We start from the raw sequence: 27,883 nt of genomic DNA on the forward strand, positions 1-27,883 counted from the left end.
AAAAATAAAATAATGTATTCACTAACTGTAAGTCGCTCTGGATAAGAGCGTCTGCTAAATGACTAAAATGTAATGTAAATGTCTAGGGTAGCACCATGGTGTAGCCCGAGGACAGATAGTTTCCATCCTCCTCTGGGTACACTGACTTCAATATCAAACCTAGGAGGCTCATGGTTCTCACCATCTTCCATAGACTTACACTGTGATTATGACAACGTTCAGAGGACGTCCTCCAACCTATCAGCGCTTTTGCAGCATGAACTGATATGTTGTTCACCCAATCAAAGGATCAGAGAATTAATCTAGTACTGAAAGCATAAGCTACAGCTAGCTAGCACTGCAGTGCATAAAATGTGGGAGAAAGACAATAGTTGAACACTTTTGAAGAAATATATATTTTTTTTAATGAAGGAGAAGCAAGAGAGAGAGCTAGCTATATTTCATTGTATTTTCTTTGACTTTGACTTTCACTAAGCTAGCAAATGCAGCTAGCTAGTTTAGCCTACTCAAACAACCGTCTCAAACAGAGAGGGATGCTATGTTAGCTAGCTGGCTACAGCTATCCAACACTGGAACTCTTCCAAGTCAAGGTAAGCTTTTGGTTTTATTAATTTATTGCCACTGGGCCCACCGGTGTAACTACTAAAACTGCTTGCTGACTGTACACTGTACTGCATGATTGTAGCGGGTTTGCTAAAACGTTAGTTCTAGTAGCTATGTTGACAATAGCGTTAGCTAATAATGGTGACAATGATGTAGGCTGTGTGTAGAGGTTAGCGGTTATGATATAAGGGTTTGGTTTGGAAATTATTTTTCGCCATGTCACAGACAGCTGATGTGTTGTACATTGAAGTCCACAAGTGAAGGGAAAAGGTGAGAGAGAGCGCTTAGATGCGAGAAGGACTTATAGCTACAACTATCAAAGTGATCATGCTGTTTGTATGTGGCTGCTATGAAAGTGAACTGTGTTTGCGTGTGATCAGGGGTGTATTCATTCCGCCTATTCTGTTGAAAAACATTCTTAAACGGAAGCAAACAGAACGAAACAAGGATAAACATACCTGAATTTGTCCAATAGAAACTCTTGTTTTCAACTGTTGGACTAATGATTACACCCTAGATCAGCTAGATGCAGGTAAGTGCGTGCAAGGCGGTATTGAATGTGTCACTGTCTGTCACCTTGATTACTCAAATTTCTCTCGACCTGTGCACCTACGTTGTAAACTTTCATTCATAAGCTAGGTTGTAGCAACCTCATGATGGGTATAGGGAAAATGTGAGTATCATGTAGTAGCCTAAACCTATCGATGTTACATTGAGCTGGGTGAATGGAATATGAATAACAGTAATCCGATACGCTGTAATAGAAATAAGGCCTGCTCATTAAAAAAATGAGCGTCCTCCCTAATCTTAAACCGCCACTGGACCCCCGGCCCCTTCGGGATCCGCCCCTTGTCTCACGAACACCGCTCTAGCTCAGCCCCCGTTAATCACACAGACTAATGGTATCTACGGATGCAGAGGAAATAGACTAATCCAATGGTACAATGAAGTCTGTAGCTCAAACACACAATGTTTAAAAGGGTTTTTAAGTCCAAAACGCACTGGCGTTACAGTGGGACTCACTGGGTTAAGTTCAGATACAGCTTATGAGGCCCCTAAAACTTCTGAATGCTTGAGAGGGAGAAGCGGAGACATATATCTATAGCGAGGACTTCCTTGTTCTGTTTTATGCTATGTGATGTAAGAGCAGCACATCAGGAAAGAGGTTGTTCTCTCTCTGAATCCGGAACCGCTCTGAACATTGTTGTGTGGGCAGCATGAGTGCTGTTGGTCAGCCTTTGTTTTGTTAGATCAATGATTGTCGGGTAATTAAGGTCTGTCTTATAAGCATGTACTGATGGTGCTCTCGAATAAAAAAATGTTCAAACCTGTAGTGGTTCCCTGGTTAATGGAGGCTGTAGTAAGTGTCTGTACACTATTTATCCTGGTTGGCTGCCTGGCTTATTCTCTGTACTTCATAGTTAATTGCATTGCCAATAAATGTGAAACCATAGAGGAGCTCCAGCCTTCCTGATTTTGTCTACACTTCCTGAGGAAATTCTGAAACATGGGACTGGTTTGTGAGAAGTAGTCATATTATGAATATTTATTAAATTGGTATATGTCATGGCAAGTCAAACCAAAGATATTGCCTACTTATCTAGTGTGAATGATGCCACCCATGTTCTTTATGAGGAATCGATTTCATTGAGCATTGATTTCATTATGTTCCCCACTTCCTTTTCAGCCTAGTTCTAAAAGTTTGGTATTAAAGGCCAAAAATAATGTTGTTTGACTGACCAGTTAATCTTGGGACCAAAACCGATCAACATGTCTATAACCAATAATCTAACCTGAAAAAGCTTGATTGTGGTTGGAGTGCCTCTTTAATTATTATTGTCTGCATGTTGAAGGAGAATTACAATTTAATTTGTCAATCATTTGTGAATGTTGTGAAAAGCAAAAAACACAGAGCATGCGGATCACAGTAAAGACGTCTCAATAAATACTGACAACCATTAGACTTTATTGAAAATATAATATAATTGACAATGGTGCCATGTCAAACACAAAATGTGCTTAGCAACAGACAGTAGGCTGGTGCCATTACAAAAAGCTATCACCTTTTTGTAACGAAATCGCCAAGACACTCAGCCGTGTCCTTCCTAAACAAACATTCAGCCACCCAAATGGGCTCTGAGATCCTCTTGCTCCACATTATCTATTGATTGTATGTCAATATTTGACCTTATTCAATAGTATTACCTCAGTCTCCATTATACAAATCATTATAAGCAGGGACTCAGCACATGCTGCATTACATGACCGAAAATCTGCACAGACTATACATGTCAAATAAGACACAGCTGAATGTCATCATTCAGTTTGTATGGCACTCGCTTCTTCATTATTGCCTCATTGCTTTGTTGGATGTCAAATATACAGAGACATTATTGCGGATTCCCTATTTGCATAGCACCAGCATAAAACATTTTCACAAAAGGAGAACGTATGATAACTATACTGTACAAAGTATTTTGGGTTCACTTCACAGTTGTTTTGTTCACTACGCTCATGATGTGATTTGAAATGTGTCATTTCATTGTTCAGAATATTGTGGTGAAGACTAGATGGATACCGAATTGAAGACATACTGTCCAATAGATTTAAAAGCCAAACTTGCAATATCTTGAAGAGACTGATTCTGCAGAATGATGAATTTAGATAGCTGATGAGATAGCAAAAAGTATGAACTATATCTCTCTCATTCTAATAGAGATACAGAAAAGACTGGTTGCTCCATGATAACTGGAACATTTGAGTAAACACATTATTTGGCATGAAGCAACGTGATAAAATATAAATAGGTCAACCATACAGAAAAGTGTTTGATTTATCATTCTTGGCTCATTTGGTTTATAAATGGTCTGCAGCTTCGGAGAAAAACTGGCACTACCAGTCTCTCAACTTGGTCAATTACCTCAACAAATGTTGCTGAAATTACGTTCAACAACCAAATCTAGGGGTTCACAGATAGTGTAATGTCATAAAATTAAATCAATTTTCTTCTCTTCTCCTTAAAACTGGTCAATTAAACCACAGCCGATATTTGATCGAGAAACTAACATGGGGTGAATTGTTTGGCAGTTGGGTAGTGAGGGAAGCCTGACTGTTCAAGAGGTCAAGTCCCCTTGCATAGAGAAAATTAACCCCTCCCCTCTTCTATCTCTGTCACTTTTTTAATGGCTTTTGACACAGGCAGCAAGTAGTGGTTTATGGGTTTTCACAGGTACCCTTGTCAGCTCCTCTGACACTTCCTCGAACTCCTACCACAAAGATAGTGACATCACTGGGTTCCTCAAAGACTCGCCTCCATGGAAGTGTAGCATGTCCATTTGATTTGAAATGGTGGGGAAATGGTCTTACCATCGTGGAGGTATGGTAAAAGGTAAAAAGGGTCCAGCCTTTCGACTGTGTTTGATCCTTCTCACAATCCAGACGGGATTGAGAAGTGGCACGGCGACAGGGCGTGCTGCTGTGTGGCGTATGGACCCCTATCGTCAATGGATGTGCTCTAATGGCCACCTCCAGCTCGTTTCTCTCCGGTCGTCCAGTCGATAATGATGAACGTCAGGCTCATAGACATGAAGATGAAGCCCATGGCTGTGAAACAGGCAGCCTGAAACCAGCCAGAGAAAGAGTCGTTGGAATTCGCCTTTAAGTCATTAATGTTGTTAGAAATCTCCACCCAAACCCGGGTTTAGGATGTTTTTACTAGCACCCATTGTGATACCACCCACCCACTCCAAACTGTAGCAAAGGGGTCATTCTATATGGTGCCAAAACCTGAGGATTGTGTGGAGAGTTTTAACAAACGTGTCTAGACAATGGCAGTAAAATGTATGAATGATGTGAAGACCTACCGTGATCTTTGGTCTTGACTTCATTGGTTCTTGTTCAGTGGGAACAATGCGGATGTAGAATAATCCTGGGAGGATGAAGATCAGACTAGGTGCAGTGGTGGCCCCTGGACAGACAAAGGAGACAATGAGGTGTTCCACTGGTAAGTACCGTAATAATAATAATAATATGCCATTTAGCAGACACTTTTATCCATAGCGACTTACAGTCATGTGTGCATACATTTTTACGTACGGGTGGTCCCGGGGATTGAACCCACTACCCTGGCGTTACAAGCGCCATGCTCTACCAATTGAGCTACAGAGGACCATGTATGAGGCATTTGTAATGTAAAATGAATGTCAATATGAAGGTCTTTCTTCCTATAGTGTTAATAAGGATGATGATGATGATGATGATGAAACATGGTACAGTGTGTCTGATTGATTTGTGAGTATGGAGAGAATGAGCCTCTGAGGCTGGATGAACTGTAGTAGCCTATACTCATGAACATATAAATCTCACCAATGATGCCAAAGATGTCTCGGATGTTGGGCACAAGGATGACGAGCACATTGACCACACAGAGGAGACACAGGGCGATGGTGATGTGGCGTGCCCAGTGGAAGGGTTTTGCTGGGAACAGGAGCTGGAGAATGGCTCTGCGAATCTGGAAACCATACACAACAGAGAGGACTCAGAGGAGTGTCTATGGTGAAACTTGAAACATGGCTGTCAAGTTATGAGGTATTTAAAGTCAATCAATCTAAATGAACAGAGGTTATAGAATGTACAACCCAGCGTCAGCTATTCTGTGTGACACAGTAAGTTAACATTTAGAGTGAAATGGATATTCAACTAACTGCCAAAATAAAGGAAACAATTTATATTGAAAGCAGGTGCTTTCACACAGGTGTGGTTCCTGAGTTAATTAAGCAATTAATGCTTAATTATCATGCTTAGGGTCATGTTCAAAAATGCCTAGTTGCCCATTATGTTGGCTACCATGGCTAAAATAAGAGTTCTCAGTGACTTTGAAAGAGGGGTCTCAAAGGAGCATAGGGAGTGTGTGTGTGTGTGTGTGTGTATGTGTGCGCGTGTCACCAGATCTCAACCCAATTGAATAGTTATGGGAGATTCTGGAGCGGCGCCTGAGACAGTGTTTTCCACCACCATCAACAAAACACCAAATGATGGAATTTATCATGGAAGAATAGTGTTGCATCCCTGCATTAGAGTTCCAGACAGTTGTTGAATCTATGCCAAGGTGCATTGAAGCTGTTCTGGCTCGTAGTGGCCCAACACCCTATTAAGACACTTTATGTTGGTGTTTCCTTTATTATGGCAGTTGCCTGTATATTTAACTTTTTATTTTTTATTTTAGTCATTTAGCAGATGCTCTTATCCAGAGCGACTTACAGTTAGTGAGTGCATACATTTTTCATACTGGCCCCCCGTGGGAATATCTAGGTTATGTCGGTTTTAAAATGCAAATAATGTTTGAAATGCAAACCATTTGAAGCGTCCTTAGAAATACAGTAATTCAAATATGTAATTAAAGCTAATGAGAGGAGGCTCTTACAGGGAAGAGAACCACAGGGACAGTAAGGGTGACTGCCACCAGTACGGCCACACGCACACACAGGATCAGTGTGTCCAGAGGGTCCACTTTGCTGTAGGTGTGCAGGAGCTCAGATTCTGTGTTCACTACATAAACATATATACGCAAGCACGCATACACACACGCACGCACACAAACACGCATACACACACGCACGCACACACAAACATGCATGCACACACACACACACACACACACACAAATTGAGTATAATTTGAAATGCAAAAATCATTCTTTTTTTCTGTAGAGTGTATACAACTAAAGCCCTCTTGAAGCCCTGGTCTTACCGTAGAAGGTGAGGTACCCAAAAACGGCGGTGAGGAGGTACATAACGAACATGCCCATGATGGACACATTCGCAATACCCTGCATACGCCTCTTGGTGGCACTTTGGTGGAAAAGAATGCGTTTTTTCTTTTTTTAATCAATTAATGAGGTACAGGGATGACAGTAAAGATGTTACATTTATTATCAGTTAAGAAAGATAAAGGTTGTCATGTCAACATGCTATGGTGTTCGTGAAGGGAGCTAATTGGGAATTCATATGGTTTTATCAACTTACTTTTTCAGTTCAGTGTAGATGGGAAGCACCTCGGGGTGACAAACAAAGGCGAACGCCAAGATGGGGATGGTATACGCCGTCTGGAAACCATATAAAGCGTAACTAAAATTAGAGGCGTCGCATGAGGATTGATTGAGGAAACTCACAAGACTGTGTGGACAATTGTGCCACATTGGTTCTGCTCCGCCTCAATACACATGGACAACCAGTTGTCCCGGCAGTAACATGATATGTGCATGGATGCACAGAGTCATTCGAATATTGAATGACCTGTGCTCCAACTGTAAATAGCTCCTAACCTTATGTGGTTGTAGCACAGTAAGAACCTAAGACCAGAGCTGATGTGGAATAAACACTAAAATATATATTTGAACTGATATTTGTGTAGCTGTGCCGTAAACGCTCCATTTCCTAACCTCCTGGTTGATGGTGAACATTTTGCCTTCGCACTGTCCCTCCTCTTCCATGGTGGTGTTGATGATTGTTGTGTGATTTCTACCATATGGCACCAGTGGGCAGGGGATGTTGAACTTCTTGTATATGACCTTTGAGAAAGAAAGAAAGAAAGAAAGAAAGAAAGAAAGAAAGAAAGAAAGAAAGAAAGAAAGAAAGAAAGAAAGAAAGAAAGAAAGAAAGAAAGAAAGAAAGAAAGAAAGAAAGAAAGAAAGAAAGAAAGTGAGATGTCAGAGGTAGCAGAGTTAGCGGAAACAGATTGACCCTCTATCGCTGACAACCATGATGACATACTGTATCTTTGGTTAATTTGTGAATTCCTGTCCCAAGCCTCATTCCTCCTTCTGCTTTTGCTAATTGATCAAGTTCAATGATAGAATTTGTTACATTAATAATGTACCTTTCTGCAGCAAGGCATTTAAAAAAGTAACTTGTTAATGCCCAGAACTGCAACAACATGCACAATAGTGTAATCTAGGATTGTGCTCAAGTATTCAACAACATTGAATAGTATAAAATTGTTGAGCTATAGATTTTACATTTTACTATATATAAATAATTATTGGGCCGAATATGGTTCATTTATAATGTTGCCCCCCTTTTTCCCTTGTATGTCAACATAATCAGATAATTACCTATTTCAGAAGGTTAACGTACAGATGTAGGATCTTAATAAGCAATGCAGGAAATGTAAAATGTGTAGTGTATTTGAGGTTTAAAAAGACTTCTGACATTTGTAATTTCTACTTTGACATTCCAGGCTAGATTTTCCCTTATGAAAAATGTATCAACCCTTACAAAAATGTTAATTCATTATAATCCACATAATAATTCACATTTCCTGTTGCTGCAGTATTTTCCTGCAGTAGCAAACTGGCTCAAATTAAGATCCTACACCTGTATCCATGTTGTTATCAAATTTCACCAACAAGGCCTGGCTGGCAGTGAGTCTAGGAAACAGGAGCTCACATGAAATGTCATGTGAGGTGGAGTGGCACAAGATATACATATCTCCTCATAAATTGTCGAGTGCACATTAGAATCACAGTCTTTAGTCTTTAGTCATGTCCTATGATAAGCTGTGAACACAAAAACTATTAACACATCTAGTACATTAGCAAGGGTAAATAATCACTAAAAACAGACAATAGAAAATCATTAGGAGGAATTTAATTTCCCCAAATTGTGAAAATTCCCAAAATGGTGAAAAGCATATGCAGTATTAGTATATAACATTGAAATGTATGATTGTTGGTGTAATATATAGTGTAATATAATAATACAATATAGACATCTGTCGTCAGATGTCACTCACCGAGGAAAGGAAGAAGACCATGCAGGTGAGGGAGAAGCCACTGGTATAACCCAAATACCCTGCAAGATGCAACCAAGGATTGTTACTACAACAAAAACAACAAAAACCATCCCACAGCCCAGCTGACAACGTTTGGTTTCCAGAACACGTCTGCTCCTGACCTAAAATAGGTCCTAAACAGATAGTCATCCAAATGTTTTGTTTTATGAATATATGAATCAAGAGGTGCTGATTGAATGATTGACAGACAGTGAGGTCATTAGCGGCCATTAGGAAAGGTCATGATGAGATAAGTCACATACCCAGTTGTCTCATCAGGGCAAGTGGGAGGATGATGCACACACTGACGATGATGATGAGGTAATTCCCATTCAGGAACCACTCTCTAGTTTAAAACATAAACAAATAAAACAAAAAACATAGCCAGACACAAAAGTTAGTTACTTCCAGTTTCATTAAGGCATGCAATGTAGACTATGTCGGAAACATACTGTTTAGGGGCAATTTATGTAATTGAAGGGAAAAATAGATAGGCTTTTACTAACCTCTCACCATTACCAATAACAGGGGAGGTTCGCATTTTTTTGGGGGGGGGGTTTAATATTTATGCTTCTGTAACTTTCTCACTCATCATTATTCAGGATTCATTCAAGATTATCCTTCATCATGGTAGCATCCACATTAATGTAGAAGTGTTCAGAAACATATTAAATTCTTATTTACAATAAAAGTGAATCCAAAATGACACAATACATTATTTATCAATCATTTCTATTGGGCACAACATAATCTGAAACACAACCAAAATAAACTGCAAATGCATCCCACAAGTCTGTAGTCACAAGATTGATGTAGTGATTGTGTGCTAGGAATTTGGGACCAAATACTCAACTTTTGACTACTTTAATACCCATACACCTATAAGTGACATTGTCCAAATACTTATTACACTAGATACATAAAGTACTTTCATTTCTAAACAGTAAAACAGATATGTATGAAAATACCCTCAAATAAAAGGTGCCATTCTGTACTGTCGCCTCATTTGAAACATTTGATCTCAAATGTTTACTTATTCATTGCACTGCCGAACAGGAGAGATTTCGAGCTTGTCTTCAAGGAAAAACCTTCATTACGCCGCTTCCTAGAAGTCCAGTCAGCCCAAGAGACAGCCGCAAAGTGGAAAGACTGGACAGTGGAGTCCTCCATTGACCTGGACGTCAAGATGGTCTTTGAAAGTTCCAGATCACGTCGTCGAACTGTTTCTAAACAGGTACTTCACGGTTTTACAACCTGCAGTGAAACCTGTGGATAAGTTTGGGATATGGTATGGAGTACACAAGTACAAAGTGCCCGTGCACGAAACAACAAGTGGGCAGTCGATAACAATCCGTAACTCAATCTCACTGGTCCCGTACAACGGGAAGATCTCCTACCCTGGACAGGCCCCTCATTGTTACATCTGCCAGGGGCTAGACCATCACGGCAAGGAATGCCCATAGGTGAAGCGTTGGTCCCCAATCCAGCCTAGAGGAAGAGACAGACGAGGAGAGAGAGACAGAGACAGACCCCGACAGTGAGTTCCATCCCCCGCGACAGGTCCGAGCGCAGCTGAGAGACAGGTGCCAGTGAATGAGAGAGAAGCCGAGGGAGCTGAATCCAAAAGTGAAGGCGACCAGATCTCCGAGGAAGGTGTCAACGAGAGTATCCAATCCTCCAGGTTCAGCCGCAGTGAGAGTGAGGAAGAAGAGTCATTTGAGGATGCGAGTCAGATTTCAGTATTAATTCCCCGACCCCCGAAAAGAGAGAGATGACTAAGATTCCCTCCCCCCCGCCCCTCTGCTCCCTTCCCTGCCAGAGCTAGTTCCGCCCACCACTCAAGCAGGTGGAGTGAAAGACCGTTCACACTTCTCAATCCAAAACCAAGTTAAAAAGAAAGATGAAAACCCAACCTGGACTCAGGGGTAGACGTAACATAGTACATGTAAATCTGGGTGCCTCCAATTAGTAGAATATGTTACATTTCGTATGGTATGTATTAATTTGGGGATGTCCATCATCCATTCGTTTGATATGTTACGAATTGCAATTCGTACAAATGTTACGAATTGCATGATGTGTTATGAAATCCAATTTGTTGTGGCTAATGTTAGCTGTCCACCCCTACCAATAACCCTACTTTCGTTTTTGCCTTTGATAACCTTCTGTCTTATGTAACCATACCAAACATAACATACAGTAGCATACTAATCTCAGTGTCTTAGTTTTACATTTACTATGTTACATCTAGTCTATGAGACCAGGCTGAGAAACCAAGTCCCCAGGAGAAGGTAAGTAAATACATTTAAAATAATTTAGAATAACAGACTTTGCAGATGTTGATTATTTGTTATTGGAGTGCTTCCTTAGAGGAACGAAAATAAGAGTGATAAATGTATACACAGCATCTGATGCAAATAAGAAAAAGCAATCATTTATGAAACTAAGGGTCATTTGTAGTACATTCTGGAAGTATTCAGACCCCTTGAAATTTTCCACATTTTGTTGTTAAAGCCTTATTTTAAAATGGATTAAATTGTTTTTTTTCCCTAATCAATCTACACACAATACCCCATAATGCCAAAGCAAAAACAGGTTTTTAGAAATGTTTGCAAATGTATTAAAAAAGCGGGCTGTTATGTGCCTTTTACTGAGGAGTGGCTTCCGTCTGGCCACTCCACCATAAAGGCTTGATTGGTGGAGTGTTGCAGAGATGGTTGTCCTTCTAGAAGGTTCTCCCATCTCCACAGATGAACTCTGGAGCTCTGGTCACCTCCCCGACCAAAGCCCTTCTCTCCCGATTGCTCAGTTTGGCCGGGTGGCCAGCTCTAGGAAGAGTCTGGGTGGTTCCAAACTTCTTCTATTTAAGAATGATGGAGGCCACTGTGTTCATGGGGACCTTCAGTGCTGCAGACATTTTTAGTACCCTTCCCAAGGGTCTGTGCCTCGACAAAATCCTGTCTCGGAGCTCTACGGACAATTCCTTCGACCTCATGGCTTAGTTTTTACTCTGACATGCACTGTTAACTGTGGGACCTTATATAGACAGGTGTGTGTCTTTCCAAATCATGTCCAATCAATTGAATTTACCACAGGTGGACTCCAATCAAGTTGTAGAAACATCCCAAGGATGATGGAAACAGGATGCACCTGAGCTCAATTTTCGAGTCTCATAGCAAAGGGTCTGAATAATTATGACATATGTAAATAAGGTATTTTTTAAAATGTATTTTTATACATTTGCAAACATTTCTAAAAACCTGTTTTTGCTTTGTCATTATGGGGTATTGTGTGTAGATTGATAAGGAAAACATTTAATTTAATCAATTTTAGAATAAGGCTGTAAGGTAACAAAATGTGGAAAAAGGGAAGGGGTCTGAATACTTTCCGAATGCGCTGTATGTATGAGATATTCAGTAATTATAGTACAGTTCAAGTCGTTAGTTTACATACACCTTAGACAAATACATTTAAACTCAGTTTTTCACAATTCCTGACATTTAATCCTAGTAAAAATTCCCTGTCTTAGGTCAGTTAGGATCACCACTTTATTTTAAGAATGTGAAATGTCAGAATAATAGTAGAGAGAATTATTTATTTCAGCTTTTATTTCTTTCATCACATTCGCAGTGGGTCAGAAGTTTACATACACTCAATTAGTATTTGGTAGCATTGCCTTTAAATTGTTTAACTTGGGTCAAACGTTTCGGGTAGCCTTCCACAAGCTTCCCACAATAAGTTGGGTGAATTTTGGCCCATTCCTCCTGACAGAGCTGGTATAACTGAGTCAGGTTTGTAGGCCTCCTTGCTCGCACACGCTTTTTCAGTAATGCCCACATATTTTCTATAGGATTGAGGTCAGGGCTTTGTGATGGCCACTCTAATACCTTCACTTTGTTGTCCTTAAGCCATTTTGCCACAACTTTGGAAGTATGCTTGGGGTCATTGTCCATTTGGAAGACTCATTTGCGACCAAGCTTTAACTTCCTGACTGATGTCTTGAGATGTTGCTTCAATATATCCACATAATTTTCCTTCCTCATGATTCCATCTATTTTGTGAAGTGCACCAGTCCCTCCTGCAGCAAAGCACCCCCACAGCATGATGCTGCCACCCCCGTGCTTCACGGTTGGGAGGGTGTTCTTCGGCTTGCAAGCCTACCTCTTTTCCCTCAAACATAACAATGGTCATTATGGCCAAACAGTTCTATTTTTGTATAATCAGACCAGAGGACATTTCTCCAAAAAGTAAGATCTTTGTCCCCATGTGCAGTTGCAAACCGTAGTCTGGCTTTTTTATGGCGGTTTTGGAACAGTGGCTTCTTCCTTGCTGAGTGGCCTTTCAGGTTATGTCGATATAGGACTCGTTTTACTGTGGATATAGAAACTTTTGTACCTGTTTCCTCCATTATCTTCACAAGGTCCTTTGCTGTTGTTCTAGGATTTATTTGTAATTTTCGCACCAAAGTACTTTCATTACATTTACATTTACATTTTAGTCATTTAGCAAACGCTCTTATCCAGAGCGACTTACAGGAGCAATTAGGGTTAAGTGCCTTGCTCAAGGGCACATCGACAGATTTTTTTTTTTTACCTAGTCGGCTCGGGGATTAGAACCAGCGACCTTTCGGTTACTGGCACAACGTTCTTAACCACTAAGCTACCTGCTTTTTTATGGCGGTTTTGGAGCAGTGGCTTCTTCCTTGCTGAGCAGCCTTTCAGGTTATGTCAATATAGGACTCGTTTTACTGTGTATATATACTTTTGTACCTGTTTCCTCCAGCATCTTCACAAGGTCCTTTGCTGTTGTTCTGGGATTGATTTGCACTTTTCGCACCAAAGTACATTCATCTCTAGGAGACAGAACGCGTCTCCTTCCTGAGCGGTATGACGGCTGCGTGGTCCCAGAACAGCGCAAACTGGCTCTAACGAGAATAGAAAGAGGAGTGGGAGGCCCCGGTGCACAACTGAGCAAGAGGACAAATACATTAGTGTCTAGTTTGAGAAACAGACGCCTCACAGGTCCTCAACTGGCAGCTTCATTAAATAGTACCCGCAAAACACCAGTCTCAACGTCAACAGTGAAGAGGCGACTCCAGGATGCTGACCTTCTAGGCAGAGTTGCAAAGAAAAAGCCATATCTCAGGCTGTCCAATAAAAAGAAAATATTAAGATGGGCAGCCTGAGATATGACTTTTTCTTTGCAACTCTGCCTAGAAGGTCAGCATCCCGGTGTCGCCTCTTCACTGTTGACGTTGAGACTGGTGTTTTGCGGGTACTATTTAATGAAGCTGCCAGTTGAGGACCTGTGAGGCGTCTGTTTCTCAAACTAGACACTAATGTATTTGTCCTCTTGCCCAGTTGTGCACCGGGTCCTCCCACTCCTCTTTCTATTCTGGTTAGAGCCAGTTTGCGCTGTTCTGTACACAGCGTTGTACGAGATCTTCAGTTTCTTAAGCAATTTCTCGCCTGGAACAGCCTTCATTTCTCAGAACAAGAATAGACTGACGAGTTTCAGAATAAAGTTATTTGTTTCTGGACATTTTGAGCCTGTAATCGAACCCACAATTGCTGATACTCCAGATAATCAACTAGTCTCAAGAAGACCAGTTTCCAGCTACAATAGCCATTTACAACATTACCAATGTCTACACTGTATTTCTGATCAATTTGATGTTACAAATTTTTTTATTTTCTTTCGAAAACAAGGACATTTCTAAGTGACCCGTAACTTTTGAACGGTAGTTTACAGTCGTGGTCAAAAGTTGTGAGAATGACACAAATACACATTTTCACAAAGTCTGCTGCCTCAGTTTTGATGATGGCAATTTGCATATACTCCAGAATGTCACGAAGAGTGATCAGATGAATTGCAATTAATTGCAAAGTCCCTCTTTGCCATGAAAATGAACTTAATCCCAAAAAACATTTCCATTGCATTTCAGCCCTGCCACAAAATGATCAGCTGCCATCATGTCAGTGATTCTCTCATTAACACAGGTGAGAGTGTTGACGAGGACAAGGCTAGAGATCACTCTGTCATGCTGATTTAGTTAGAATAACAGACTGGAAGCTTTAAAAGGAGGGTGGTGCTTGAAATCATTGTTCTTCCTCTGTTAACCATGGTTACCTGCAAGGAAACACATGCAGTCATCATTGCTTTGCTCAAAAAGGGCTTCACAGGCAAGGACATTGCTGCTAGTAAGATTGCACCTAAATCAACAATTTATCGGATCATCAAGAACTTCAAGGAGAGAGTTTCAATTGTTGTGAAGAAGGTGTCAGGGCGCCCAAGAAAGTCCAGCAAGCGCCAGGACCATCTTCTAAAGTTGATTCAGCTGCGGGATCGGGGCACCACCAGTGCAGAGCTTGCTCAGGAATGGCAGCAGGCAGGTATGAGTGCATCTGCACGCACAGTGAGGCGAAGACTTTTGGAGGATGGCCTGGTGTCAAGAAGGGCAGCAAAGAAGCCACTTCTCTCCAGGACAAACATCAGGGACAGACTGATATTCTGCAAAAGGTACAGGGATTGGACTGCTGAGGACTGGGGTAAAGTCATTTTCTCTGATGAATCCCCTTTCCGATTGTTTGGGGCATCCGGAAAACACCTTGTCCGGAGAAGACAAGGTGAGTGCTACCAACAGTCCTGTGTCATCCCAACAGTAAAGCATCCTGAGACCATTCATGTGTGGGGTTGCTTCTCAGCCAAGGGAGTGGGCTCACTCACAATTTTGCCTAAGAACACAGCCATGAATAAAGAATGGTACCAACACATCCTCCGAGAGCAACTTCTCCCAACCATCCAAGAACAGTTTGGTGACGACCAATGCCTTTTCCAGCATGATGGAGGCAAAAGTGATAACTAAGTGGCTCGGGGAACAAAACATCGACATTTTGGGTCCATGGCCAGGAAACTCCCCAGACCTTAATCCCATTGAGAACTTGTGGTCGATCCTCAAGAGGCGGGTGGACAAACAAAAACCCACAAATTCTGACAAACTCCAAGCATTGATTATGCAAGAATGGGCTGCCATCAGTCAGGATGTGGCCCAGAAGTTAATTGACAGCATGCCAGGGCAGATTTCAGAAGTCTTGAAAAAGAAGGGTCATCACTGCAAATATTGACTCTTTGCATAAACGTAGTGTAATTGTCAATAAAAGCCTTTGACACTTATGGAATGCTTGTAATTATACTTCAGTAAACCATAGTAACATCTGACAAAAATATCTCATAACACTGAAGCAGCGAACTTTGTGAAGACCAATACTTGTGTCATCCTCAAAAACATTGACCACGACTGTATATGGAAGCCTGTTTCCACCACCTAAACAAGAACATCTGACTACGAGTTATGAGATAGCAAGTTATAATTATGAGATAGTAATTCATAATAATGAGATATTAAGACATAATTATGAGATACAAAGTCATAATAATGAGATACTAAGTCATAATTATGAGGTAGTAAGTCGTTATTATGAGATAGTAAGTCATAATTATGAGATAGTAACTCATAATAATTAGATATTAAGACATAATTATGAGATACAAAGTCATAATAATGAGATACTAAGTCATTATGAGATAGTAAGTTATCAGATAGTAAGTCATAATAATTAGTTAGTAAGTCATTATTATGAGATACGTTTAGGCAATTTGTATCACATGAATCACGTGTGTGTGTGTGTGTGTGAGAGAGAGAGAGAGAGAGAGAGAGAGAGAGAGAGAGAGAGAGAGAGAGAGAGAGAGAGAGAGAGAGAGAGAGAGAGAGAGAGAGAGAGAGAGAGAGAGAGAGAGAGAGAGAGTTGGTGGTGATATTGTTCTATATTATGTATTGGAGAGCTTTTTTGATGTGAGTTGGTACCTGTTTGATGACATCTGGTTGACATCAGATTTAATTAATTCAATTCAATCCATTACAGGGGCAATCTGGGACTGGTACATCCATTTTTGGACTTATATATAGCCACTGATTCTTGAAGAATGTAACTTAGAAATGCCTCATGAGCAACAGTCTTACTCCTTCAGAATCCAAAATATAAGCTTGTTTTACTTCATTGTTTGTAGACAATGTAATTGTAAACAAATGCTGTATAGCTTCAAAACATTGTTTTGATCTCATGGATGGTCAGTCCATGAGATCAAAATCCATATGAGAGAGTCCTTGCATCTATGTATTTGAGAGTAGTTACATTTCACCTGCCTCATTCCTCAGCTGTTTACCAAATAAAGTGGCGGGAACAATGCTTTGTTAATGTTTGAATCCCAGATGACCCTCCAGTCGACCTACAGGACTATTCAATGTCCATGATCCAAACATACTATCTACTAATAATAATATAATATGCCATTAAGTATCTCATAATAATGACTTACTATCTCATAAATATGACTTACTATCTCATAATTATGACTTTGTATCACGTTATTATGACTTAGTATCTCATAGTTATGACTTACTATCTCATAACTCGAAGTCAGATTTTAAAAATGTGGGTGGCAGGAACGGGCTTCAGTACATACCGCAACCTGACCCATGCAGGTACAAAATAATGTATAAAAAAATCTACTCTGTCCAGAACTGTCAGAAAATGTCAGAGATACTAAGCCTTATTGATTTCAGTACGATGTTTACCAGTGCATGCTGTAGTAAAGTGGAGTTGTTTTGTCATGATGAAGAGAAATTAAAACGCCTCCTAGTGAAATACTACAAAACTAAAGAAATATGGAATCTGATGAGAATTATGATGTAGACCTATGTATAAATCCCAAGTCTGTCTTCGATATTCACATAGATGACATTACTAAAGAAGTATGGTGGACAATAATATGCATTTACATTACTAAACAAATATTGTTGACGATAATATGCATTGTGAAAAGCACAATTTGGAAGACAAGATGCCTATAAGTCTATAAAACAACTTTTTTTGTTCAAACACTATATATATTAATTTTTTTTACAAATCAAAACAGAACTAAAAAATAAGAAATAAGACTCCAAAAAACTTCCATGGATACTATTAAACCTGTTAATCATGTTATGTAATTATGAACTCAAATGTATTGATGTGAAAGGTTATTTGTATTTATGTTAATTATTTATGATTGTAAAATGTGAAACTTAAATAAATATTATTTTTAAACAAAAAAAGAAAGGTGCTGCTCCACTTACCCAGTGTTCGATGACAAGCCCATGAAGGCTTGAATGACCAGAGGCAACTCATACTTCACAATGAAGAGGTAACTGGACATTGCTGGAGGGGATTAAACATATTTCAGAGTTGTTGACTTCTATTATCAAAAGAAAACACAGACACACAAAGCCCATTTTACCTGTATTTAAAACACAAACATTGGAGGAAAACGTTCTCTCCTGAACCACTAAAACTTTTATGAGTCATGAAATCCATGAGTGCTGGGAAGCCATGGGTGCATTTGTATGTGCCAATGTGGTTATTTTCAAAACAGATACTATGTGTTAGTGGAAGTACTGTACATGGATATACACTCAGTGGCCAGTTTATTAGGTACACGAAAATGGTTCGCTCCTACAGACATTTTCTATTTAGGTATCTTTACTTTGACTCAAGTATGACAATTGGGTACTTTTTCCACCACTGGATGACCATACCGGGTTCCTCTCCTATCAGCTAAAACAAGAAGAAGCAGTTCTAGTGGGCACCCAATCACCAAAACTGGACAATTGAGGAGTGGAAAACCATTGCCTGGTCCAACGAATCCCAGTTCCTGTTGTGTCATGCTGATGGCGTAAGCAGCATGAGTCCATGGCCCCCCTAGCCACTTACCGCCGATGTTGTGAAAGGTTATAATGACTCCCGCTGCTATTTTTCCTGGGTGTCCAAAAGCACGGAATCCCAGCTGTTCATACGCACGAATACCTGAACAGAGAAAATAGGCATTAGTCTGTGAAAGAGTAGAAATGGGACAGGATCTATCTGTCATGTCATTAGAGTACACTTTTATCTAAAGCAACTTACAACTACTAATTTACAGACAGCTTGGTTCATATAGTGGATCCCTACTATAGGTTTGTCTATAAAAAAGCGAGGTATTTCTGTGAAGGGGTAAAACGACTGGTTTTTCAATGGTCCAGATGTGAAGGGAAAGTTTGCTCACACAAAGTTTACTTTTCTCATCTTGTTATGATAAACTCTGTGATTCAGCTACTAATTTGATTCCAAGGGCTGGTCCTTAGTGACACATACTCACCCACAACTCCAGCACTCTTAAGCAGAAGGTGAACCGAGTAGCTGGACAGACAGGCGATACATGTTAACAGGATTCTGGGGAGCACAAACAACTGACTTAGACATTTTGGCAAGGTAAACAACATAATTGATTTCATGTGGTTTCAGACAATGTTAAAATAATGAATCCCATGGGCAGCCCATCTCTTCACAGATTAATCAAGCAGTTTACTACGAAGTAAACACTGGAAGAAGAAACTGGCCTCCTGTGATAGTAACTTGATTCGGACAATGCTCAAATTATTTATTCATAAGCATTTATTTTTTTTATGACTCCTGACTGGCCCTGACATGAATGTGAGCTGGGTTGCAAAGCATGCTGGGGAGGCATATATTTGGTGTGCCCACATGCAAGCTATGATTCATCTGCCAACTCTTCACTATATTTAACTCCTGAAATTTGATTTAGGAGTCGCATGTGTCTCAAATCTCACCAGTAAAATTACATATGGACACACCAACACACACCACTCTTCTCCACTGTTCTTTTAACCATTCAAGAACCATAAATGTCAAATATTAGAGTGACTATTTTTCATATAATATTTTTCAGCTTTCCACTGTACTGTTTTGGTAACATTGTTGCAATGCGTTATGCAGTAATAGTGTGTATCAAACCATATTGGGAGTAGCTGCATCTGTGACCTTTTGACAAAAAAGAAACACGAGACAAATAACCCTTCCCCCCAAATCTTGACCTGCCAAGTTAATATTTAACTTGGTGGGTGTGTGTGTACTCATTTCCCACTGGGCACACACTGGTTGAATCAACATTGTTTACACGTCAATTCAACAAAATTACGTTGAACCAACGTGGAATAATTGTTGAATTGACGTCTTTGCCCAGTGGGTTGACTGTTGTCACTTCAGGGAATCACATAGGGACACAGCACACGTGAGTGTGCTGCTGTACTCACATAAAGAGAATGATGCCTGTGTTTGACATGGCGTACGACAATCCCAGAATTCCACTCCCCATGATGGCGTTACTGAGGTTAAAGACGGACATTCCGAAAGAGGTTTTCCCCTCAAACTGCCAAGGATACAAAGACATGAATGTCAGTTGTTATAACTCCTCATAATGGCATTTCATGATATATCAGCATAAAAACGATGACTGCTGGCTCCAAAGCTGTTGCCATAGTTCTTCATACTCACATCTGTAAACTGGGGCTTCTTGGTCCCATCACTCTTATGTGGTAACATCTCCTCTTCTTCTTCCGCCTGTGGGATGCTATTATGTCAATCAAACCAAGGAAATAGAAAACAATGAGGTTAAACAACACTCATGTTCATCAATGTCCAACATCAGCCAAGCAAAGCATCATTATAATCCATTGGGTGCTTGAAAATGCTGTTCATTAAGGAGTACTGTATCAATTTAAATGTTTCAAATGCATCAATGTAAAAACGTTAAAATGTAAAAACTATTATTTACAAAAAGCTAGTTTTCACAGGTCTTTTTCCAGGTATATAAAATATACACTCAGTGGCCAGTTTATCTAGTACCGGGTTGGAGCCCCTTTGTCTCCAGAACAGCCTGAATTCTTTGGGGCATGGAAACATTGATCAATTGGTATCAAGAGACCTAACGTGTGCCAGGAAAACATTCCCCACACCATTACACCACCACCACCAGCCTGTACCGTTGACACCAGACAGGATGGGGCCATGGACTCATGCTGCTTACGCCAAATCCTGACTCTGCCATCAGCATGACGCAACAGGAACTGGGATTCATCAGACCAGGCAATGTTTTTCCACTCCCCACTTGTCCAGTGTTGGTGATCGCGTGCCCACTGGAGCTGCTTCTTCTTGTTTTTAGCTGATAGGAGTGGAACCCGGTGTGGTCGTCTGCTGCAATAGCCCATCCGTGACAAGGACCGATGAGTTGAGCATTCCGAGATGCCGTTCTGCACACCACTGTTGTACTGCATTGTTATTTGCCTGTTTGTGGCCCGCCTGTTAGCTTGCACGATTCTCCCCCGACCTCTCATCAACAAGCTGTTTTTGTCCACAGGACTGCTGCTGACTGGATGTTTTTTGTTTGTCGCACCATTCAAACCCTAGACACTGTCATGCGTGAAAAGCCCAGGAGGCCAGCTGTTTCTGAGATACTGGAACCGGCACGCCTGGCACCGACAATCATACCATGCTCAGTGTCACTTAGGTCACTTGTTTTGCCCATTCTAACGTTCAATCGAACGGTAACTGAATGCCTCGATGCATGTCTGCCTGCTTTATATAGCAAGCCATGGCCACGTGACTCACTATCTGAAGGAGCGAACCATTTTCATGAATGGGGTGGTGTACCTAATAAACTGGTAATAGTCTTCTTTGTCAGAAAATAAACACAAATACACGAATTTGTGGAATCTTGGTGGCCTTTTAAAAATAAAAATACTATCATGCACACAACTGGGGGAACTATATTATCATGCATGCCAGTTAGCAATATGTGCAGGCAAAGAGGACACATACTCATCTTCCAAAGGGACAAAGCCATGGTGGTGGCCATTTGATAGCTTTTGGAGTTCCATATTGTTTTGGCTGATACAAAGACGGCTGGGTGTGACTGATGGTTCTTTACTGGAAAACTAGAGGAGGCTAGAGTTCCAATCTGAAACAAAGAGAAGAAGATTGACCTTAGATAAATTAGCAAGTTATCGTTTGCATGTCATTCAAGATGATAGACGAAAAACTGTACAGTCAGGTTTGACATACAATGAAAACGGTTTGGGGAATTTGCACGTCGCAAAGCCTAGACTCTAGGGCAGGACTCTCCAACCCTGTTCCTGGAGAGCTACCCTCCTGTATGTTTTCACTCCAACCCCAGTTGTAACTATCCTGATTCAGCTTATCAACCAGTTAATTATTAGAATCAGGTGCGCAAGATTAGGGTAGCTCTCCAGGAAAAGGGTTGGAGAGCCCTGCTCTAGGGTAACTGTGGGAGTTGTCAAGGTGTCTACTGTCACTGTGGGACCACATGTCTGCTTCCCACCAGAGGAATCTATAGCACCACTCTCTCCTTGCACGTGTCATTTCATTTGACCATTTGACAGCTCAGGTTGCAATGCCAGTAATGAGACTTCTGACTACTTTTGAATTCCTTCCAATAGAAGATGCTAATAAACTTAATAACGGCATCCATTACCAATACCTGGAAGCACTGTGTTGTCATCACAGACTTTGTTGTGAACACAGACTTTGTGGCGCACTGTTATTTATCTATATTTTATTTATCCAGGTAAGTGCCATTCGTCTCTTTTTCAAGGAATCCCTGGTATTGTTGGTTTTGGATTTCACTCTTGTCCATCTCCACTGCAGTGCTACTATAGGGTAAGACACTGGTTTGGCGGGACTTCAATGTTATTCATTGAGACAAAACATACCAGCCCCATGCCAACTGAGGTGCCAGCTGTGATTTGATGTCAGTACAGACAAAATTGGCAAACAATAAATATCACAATTTGCTGAACAAATAGTGTCATATGAGGCTGCTTACATAACGGCTTCTGATACATTGACACAAGAATTATACAAGAAGATAAGGCACGTGGCCCTTTATCAAGCCTAGTGAGTTGTGTTGGCCCACAGCCAAGGCAATGTTGTATTTTATTATCTTATAGCTAGGCTACTTTTGTTCTCAGTGTGCTGTATTACAGACAATAGTATTTTCATTAAGAAACATATGGTCTGACTAGCCAAAGAAAACTCAACTTTCAAAATGTATGCCTATGCTTAAATCATAACTAATGTTATTTGCTACCCCCACACAACATTTCTGTATATTTCATTATGGCAGGAAAGTAAAACCTAAATATCTTGGATAAAAGCCGCCATACATCATAGTGCTTTTGAAAGTAAGCTTTTCTGTTTGACCTTTACCATAGAAAACATGACTGCTTCTTACAAACTGTGTTGCACTGCTGAACCCAATGACCCTCTAGAGAGATGTGTTTTATAACACAAGTGATGTGGGATGTTGGAATTCACATTTATATGCACGCCAGAATTTTTCCTAACCCCTGAGATGGATACGTGGCTCACTGGCTCCAAAGCTGCAGTTTGGAGCCAGTCCAGGTTTTTTACCAGCTGCAACTCCCCACCAGTTGCTGGAGATCTCAGCCTTGTAACCCATAATGTCAAACACGATTTTGATAATGGGTCGACTCACTCTGACATCACATGATGCATCACACGCTTTTCAAATGCGATTCAGGTAGCGGGCACCCTACATACCCAAAGACATTGGATGATTCGTCAGAATGTGACTTCTGAAGATGACCCATACTAAGTGTACAGTACTTTGATATGGGTAAATTGTACCTCAATTCTACCCTATGGGCCAACTCTAGTTTCTATATCAATAATACCACTTTAGCCAAACCTAAAGTGATAAATGTTACCTATATTACATTAAAATATCATAGAGCAGCTCTGTTTGAAAGCCAGTGTGATTTATGGTAGTGTGCCTCTCATTTGTTCTTACGACAAAGATGCCAAACCATAATTCAAGGAATCCGTTTTCTTTCCATGTCCTCATTTGCCACTGCCTAAGACTACAGAGTGAAAAGCTGACGGGAATACTGGATAGTGACGAGATACTGACCAAAGGCCAGATCTTACAAGCTAGGATTAAGACAAAAGTTGAATCTATTTGCAGAGCCTAAAGCTTATTGGACAGGACACCAGCATTTAGAAAAGCCACATGTGAAATCACACCAGTTCAGTGGAAAGAAATAACTCCCAAACATAGATTCTGGTAGTGTTCAGCTCCCATTGGTTCCTGCAGACTAGAGTAGGTGTCAGTCTGCTGTTCCTACACCCATTTCACCAACATTCCTTTCTCTGTCTCTCTTCCTTTTCACATTTCTACATTGCTACATTCCGTGTGGGATTTTTCTCCTTGCTAATTCTCTCCTTATTCCCTATATTTATTCCAATATATTAACAGCCCCTGGAAATACGTTTTTTACCTTACCCAAATGTTTTTTTTTTATGACAGCCACGTTGTTGTGATTGAACGTGAACTATCGGGCAAGCCCATACTTGCATTGCATTTTGGGAATCAAACTCCAGAATATGCCTTTATGCTCTGTTCTCACTTCGCACCAACACAAAATGTCTCTGTTGAAATCAACACACAACCACCACCACTACAAGCAAACACACACATACATGCACTGATGACCCATTCACACACATGCACACACACCTAGACTCGCAAGCACACACACACACACGCCACCTATTTTTGAACACATTATCTATATCACAAGGCTCTTTCGTTGAAATGTAGTCTTATTCTGATGTTTATGTTGGATGTTTTAGGAAGCCATAGTGGTCGGCAACCAATACGGCCAGGAAGTCCTCTCTGAGTGAAGAAAGATGTCCGATAGTGTAAATCAAATGTGTGATCTCAGGTAAAAAATGCAATTGTCTAAAATTAGAGTGGTATGGAAACCATCTATAATTTCCGATAAAATATATGTTTTAAGATTTCGCTAAAAAGGAAAACTAGCTAGGTTTCTTATCTGATGTATTATTGACTGACCTATCAGAAAACACATAGCCTAATTTGTAATGGGAAGAAAATGTCCTGTAAGTTTTGGCTGAGAAAAGCCTGTTGAATCCTGCATTCGGCCAACAGAGGACCCACAAATATGTACCACCATCTGATGCTAGTTTGGAAAGATGGGACATTTTCATATGTTGACTATGTCTTGTGTGAATGTGAATCTATCTAGATTTCTCTGTGTCCATTTTGATTCATCCAATTGCGATGGTGGCAACTTCCCTCTGTTACTGTATCTAGTATTAAACTATTTATATGATACCAAGGCTGAGTTTCTGAGTGAGTGAAGGAAACAAATGTGCCTGAAAAAAAGGGAAAGTATATGGCAACAGAGCACATCACATAAAACACTCTCTGACACACTTTTTCTGTGCAATAAAGGGGTGTATACATTACATATTGTGTAATAACTTCCACATTTTTTCTTGCTTTACATTGTCCAATTGAGAGGTTGTTATGCTTTAGCAATAGTCCTGGAGTTAGGTGTAGTTGTACACTGTTGACATTGAGGTTAGTGGATAAGCAAATTGATTGGGTAAATAAACAATGTATGAGATTGGGTAAATTCTTTTTGAGGAACAGCTATAAATTAAGGTATCCAATGGTACAGTAGGATCAACTGATTATTGTATTAATGGACAAAGGGGAAAAGGGGGTTTCGTGCTCAAACAACTGTATTCGAAGACACTCCATTAGACACTAGTGACCAGTAGAAACTATCTCCATTATAACAATAGAGTTTATTATAGATCCATAGTTAAAAACATACTGTGACATTTCGGTCAACGGGGGTTTGCATTTACAGACAAAGAATTAGATCATGATCCGAGATACTGTTGTGTTGGGTTGTATGATTCACATTACAAAACAGTAAACTGCTGTTCTGAGCAATTTCCTGAATACAGTGTCAGTCACACAAAGAAAGAGACAGTGGCCACTAAATTCACTGTCAGTTGGTGTCGTTACTCTCATGAGCTCACTCAACTTATCACACTGTGTCTGTCTGTAAACTTTCCACATGGGTATATTCAGACCAGTCTTCCAACAGGTCATTTGACACCCACCTACTCAATCCATATTGGTAGAAATAAAAGGGCTTTTGAAAGCTGCAAAAGCTGACAACGAAAAATGGTCAAAAATCCACACATGAAACTGCTCAGGAAAACATTCCCAATCATGAATAAGGAAAAAAAGACTTAATACTTCAATATGTTGTGGAAGTCAAGAAAATCAAGTAGTTCAACCGATAATGACAAGTTCCACAAACGCTACCTCACAACAAACCTTACTGATGTGGATCAGTGGAATTCCCATGGTATTTAACCCTTCTTGTAAAGTACTTCATATGACCCACACGTGGCACGGCAATACATAGAGCAGAAGAAAGGTCCTCTTACCTTCTAATGCAGAGAATGTATAGTTTCAAAGAAGACAGAGAGATAGTGAAGTGTGTCCTGAGAAAAATATATGTTTTCTTGACCAAGGTGTTGTTTTGCCCAGTTGTAATTGGCCTGAGTTTAGAGACAAGAAGAAAGAACAGAGAGTATCTGCTTAGGGGAAAGGGAGAGTGTTAGGGTGGGAGCACATGTAGAGGAAAAGGCACTAAAAGGGAGGGCTGTTCAAAATGATGGTCTCAAGTTTCTTGTGATGTCACACATGGCCACTCCTATCTCTGCTGTCAAAAACAGGCAGGCAGGGGCATATTCTCACAACAACTATGGTGAATTGCTCCATTGGGATTCCATCACATTTGGAAGAGGCAAACTCAAATACACTGACTAGCCCCATTGACTTGTCTTATCAGAAAACGATATTCTCACATGCCCCCCTCCTCCAAAAAATTGCAATATTGGAAATAAATACGGTGAAGTGATCAACCTCAGGTTGCATAAGAGTCTGGCTCAGTGGAATGAGTTCAGGCCCCCATGAGAAATACACTGGAAGGGAAAGGTAAACCACAAGGCACCACTATGAGAGTAACTTCATAGAATGACTATGAAGCTAAACTCAAAACGGCCAAAAGCAGTCAAACGTTTTAAACTCAAATAAGGTCGTTAGGACAAAGCTGCAAGTCCAAAAACCAGATGGCAGAAAGGATAAGTACTCTCCCATGGTTGTCATTATGATTCTGATATGTGGTTTGATCAGGGATATTGACTTTTGCAATTATGTGTTTGTCACTAGAGATCTCTACATTAAAAAATTTATATACAATTATAGCTGTCACGATCGTCTATAAAGGGAGCAGACCAATACGCAGCGCGTTGAGTGAACATGATGACTTTAATAAAGAAAGCACGTAACTACAAAACAAAAGACGATAGTGAAGTCCAACAGTGACAAAATACTGAACCTGGAACAAAAACCCACAACTCCCACAGGAAAACATACAGATAAATATGGCTCCCAATCAGAGATAACGAGCCGACAGCTGACACTCGTTACCTCCGATTGGGAGTCATTGACCAAACCTAGAAATAAACCCCACAGAACTGCAAACATAGAAATACACCCAAAACCCAACAAAACAAAATACACCCTGGCTCAAATACAAAAGTCCCGGAGCCAGAGTGTCACAGTACCCCCCCCTAAAGGTGCGAACTCCGGGCGCACCAGCATACAGTCTAGGGTAGGGTCTGGGTGGGCGTCTGTCCACGGTGGCGGTTCTGGCCCTGGTCGTGGTCCCCACCCCACCTTAGTCACTATCCGCTTCCGTAGCCTCCTCCACATGACCACCCCCCAACTAAACCCCACTGGATTAAGGGGCGGCACCGGACTAAAGGGCAGCACCGGACTAAGGGGCAGCACCGGACTAAGGGGCAGTACCGGACTAAGGGGCAGCACCAGGATAAGGGGCAGCACCGGGCTAAGGGACAGCACCGGACTCAATGGCGGATCCTGGCTGGCTGGCTCTGGCGGATCCTGGCTGGACGGCTCTGGCGGATCCTGGCTGGACGGCTCATGGCTGGCTGAAGGATCTGGCTGCTCATGGCTGGCTGACGGATCTGGCTGCTCATGGCTGGCTGACGGATCTGGCTGCTCATGGCTGGCCGACGGATCTGGCTGCTCATGGCTGGCCGACGGATCTGGCTGCTCATGGCCGGCTGACGGATCTGGCTGCTCATGGCCGGCTGACGGATCTAGCTGCTCATGGCTGGCCGACGGATCTGGCTGCTCATGGCTGGCCGACGGATCTGGCTGCTCATGGCTGGCTGACGGATCTGGCTGCTCATGGCTGGCTGACGGATCTGGCTGATCCTGTCTGGCCGAAGGCTCTGGCTGATCCTGTCTGGCGGAAGGCTCTGGCTGATTCTGTCTGGCGGAAGGCTCTGGCTGATCCTGTCTGGCGGAAGGCTCTGGCTGATCCTGTCTGGCGGAAGGCTCTGGCCGATCCTGTCTGGCGGAAGGCTCTGGCTGATCCTGTCTGGCGGAAGGCTCTGGCTGATCCTGTCTGGCGGAAGGCTCTGGCTGATCCTGTCTGGCGGAAGGCTTTAGCGGCTCCGGTCTGGCGGACGGCTCTGAAGGCTCATGGCAGACGGGCGGCTTATGCAGCGCTTGGCAGACGGACAGTTCAGACGGCGTTGGGCAGACAGGCAGTTCA

At 41.3% G+C, this 27,883-nt stretch overlaps 1 protein-coding gene across 1 annotated transcript; it reads right to left on the minus strand.

Moving 5' to 3' along the window:
• Window positions 1-2,549: 2,549 nt before the first annotated feature.
• LOC311147373 (sodium-coupled neutral amino acid transporter 3-like) lies at window positions 2,550-25,851 on the minus strand. Its single transcript, XM_084184063.1, has 16 exons — window positions 25,680-25,851; window positions 21,186-21,324; window positions 19,863-19,938; window positions 19,622-19,737; window positions 18,667-18,740; window positions 18,243-18,335; window positions 17,609-17,690; window positions 8,697-8,779; window positions 8,395-8,453; window positions 7,043-7,171; window positions 6,627-6,706; window positions 6,352-6,452; window positions 6,026-6,150; window positions 4,969-5,113; window positions 4,467-4,570; window positions 2,550-4,222 (listed from the first exon to the last, which is right to left on the minus strand). The coding sequence occupies exons 2-16, from the start codon at window positions 21,242-21,244 to the stop codon at window positions 4,118-4,120; spliced, it is 1,431 nt and encodes a 476-aa protein (XP_084040189.1). The 5' UTR covers window positions 21,245-21,324; window positions 25,680-25,851; the 3' UTR covers window positions 2,550-4,117.
• Window positions 25,852-27,883: the final 2,032 nt, after the last annotated feature.

The sequence above is a fragment of the Coregonus lavaretus genome (assembly GCF_964263955.1).
Source record: "Coregonus lavaretus genome assembly, chromosome: 20".
Classification (NCBI taxonomy): Eukaryota; Metazoa; Chordata; class Actinopteri; order Salmoniformes; family Salmonidae; genus Coregonus; species Coregonus lavaretus.

Excerpts from the sequence above, each read along its gene's own strand:
- LOC311147373 (XM_084184063.1), bottom strand. The coding sequence starts at position 21,244 with ATGGAACTCCAAAAGCTATCAAATGGCCACCACCATGGCTTTGTCCCT. Across the intron at positions 19,939-21,185 it reads TTTGTCCCTTTGGAAGATGA|CATCCCACAGGCGGAAGAAG; the intron begins GTATGTGTCCTC and ends TTGACATAATAG. Across the intron at positions 18,336-18,666 it reads TAAGAGTGCTGGAGTTGTGG|GTATTCGTGCGTATGAACAG; the intron begins GTGAGTATGTGT and ends TTCTCTGTTCAG.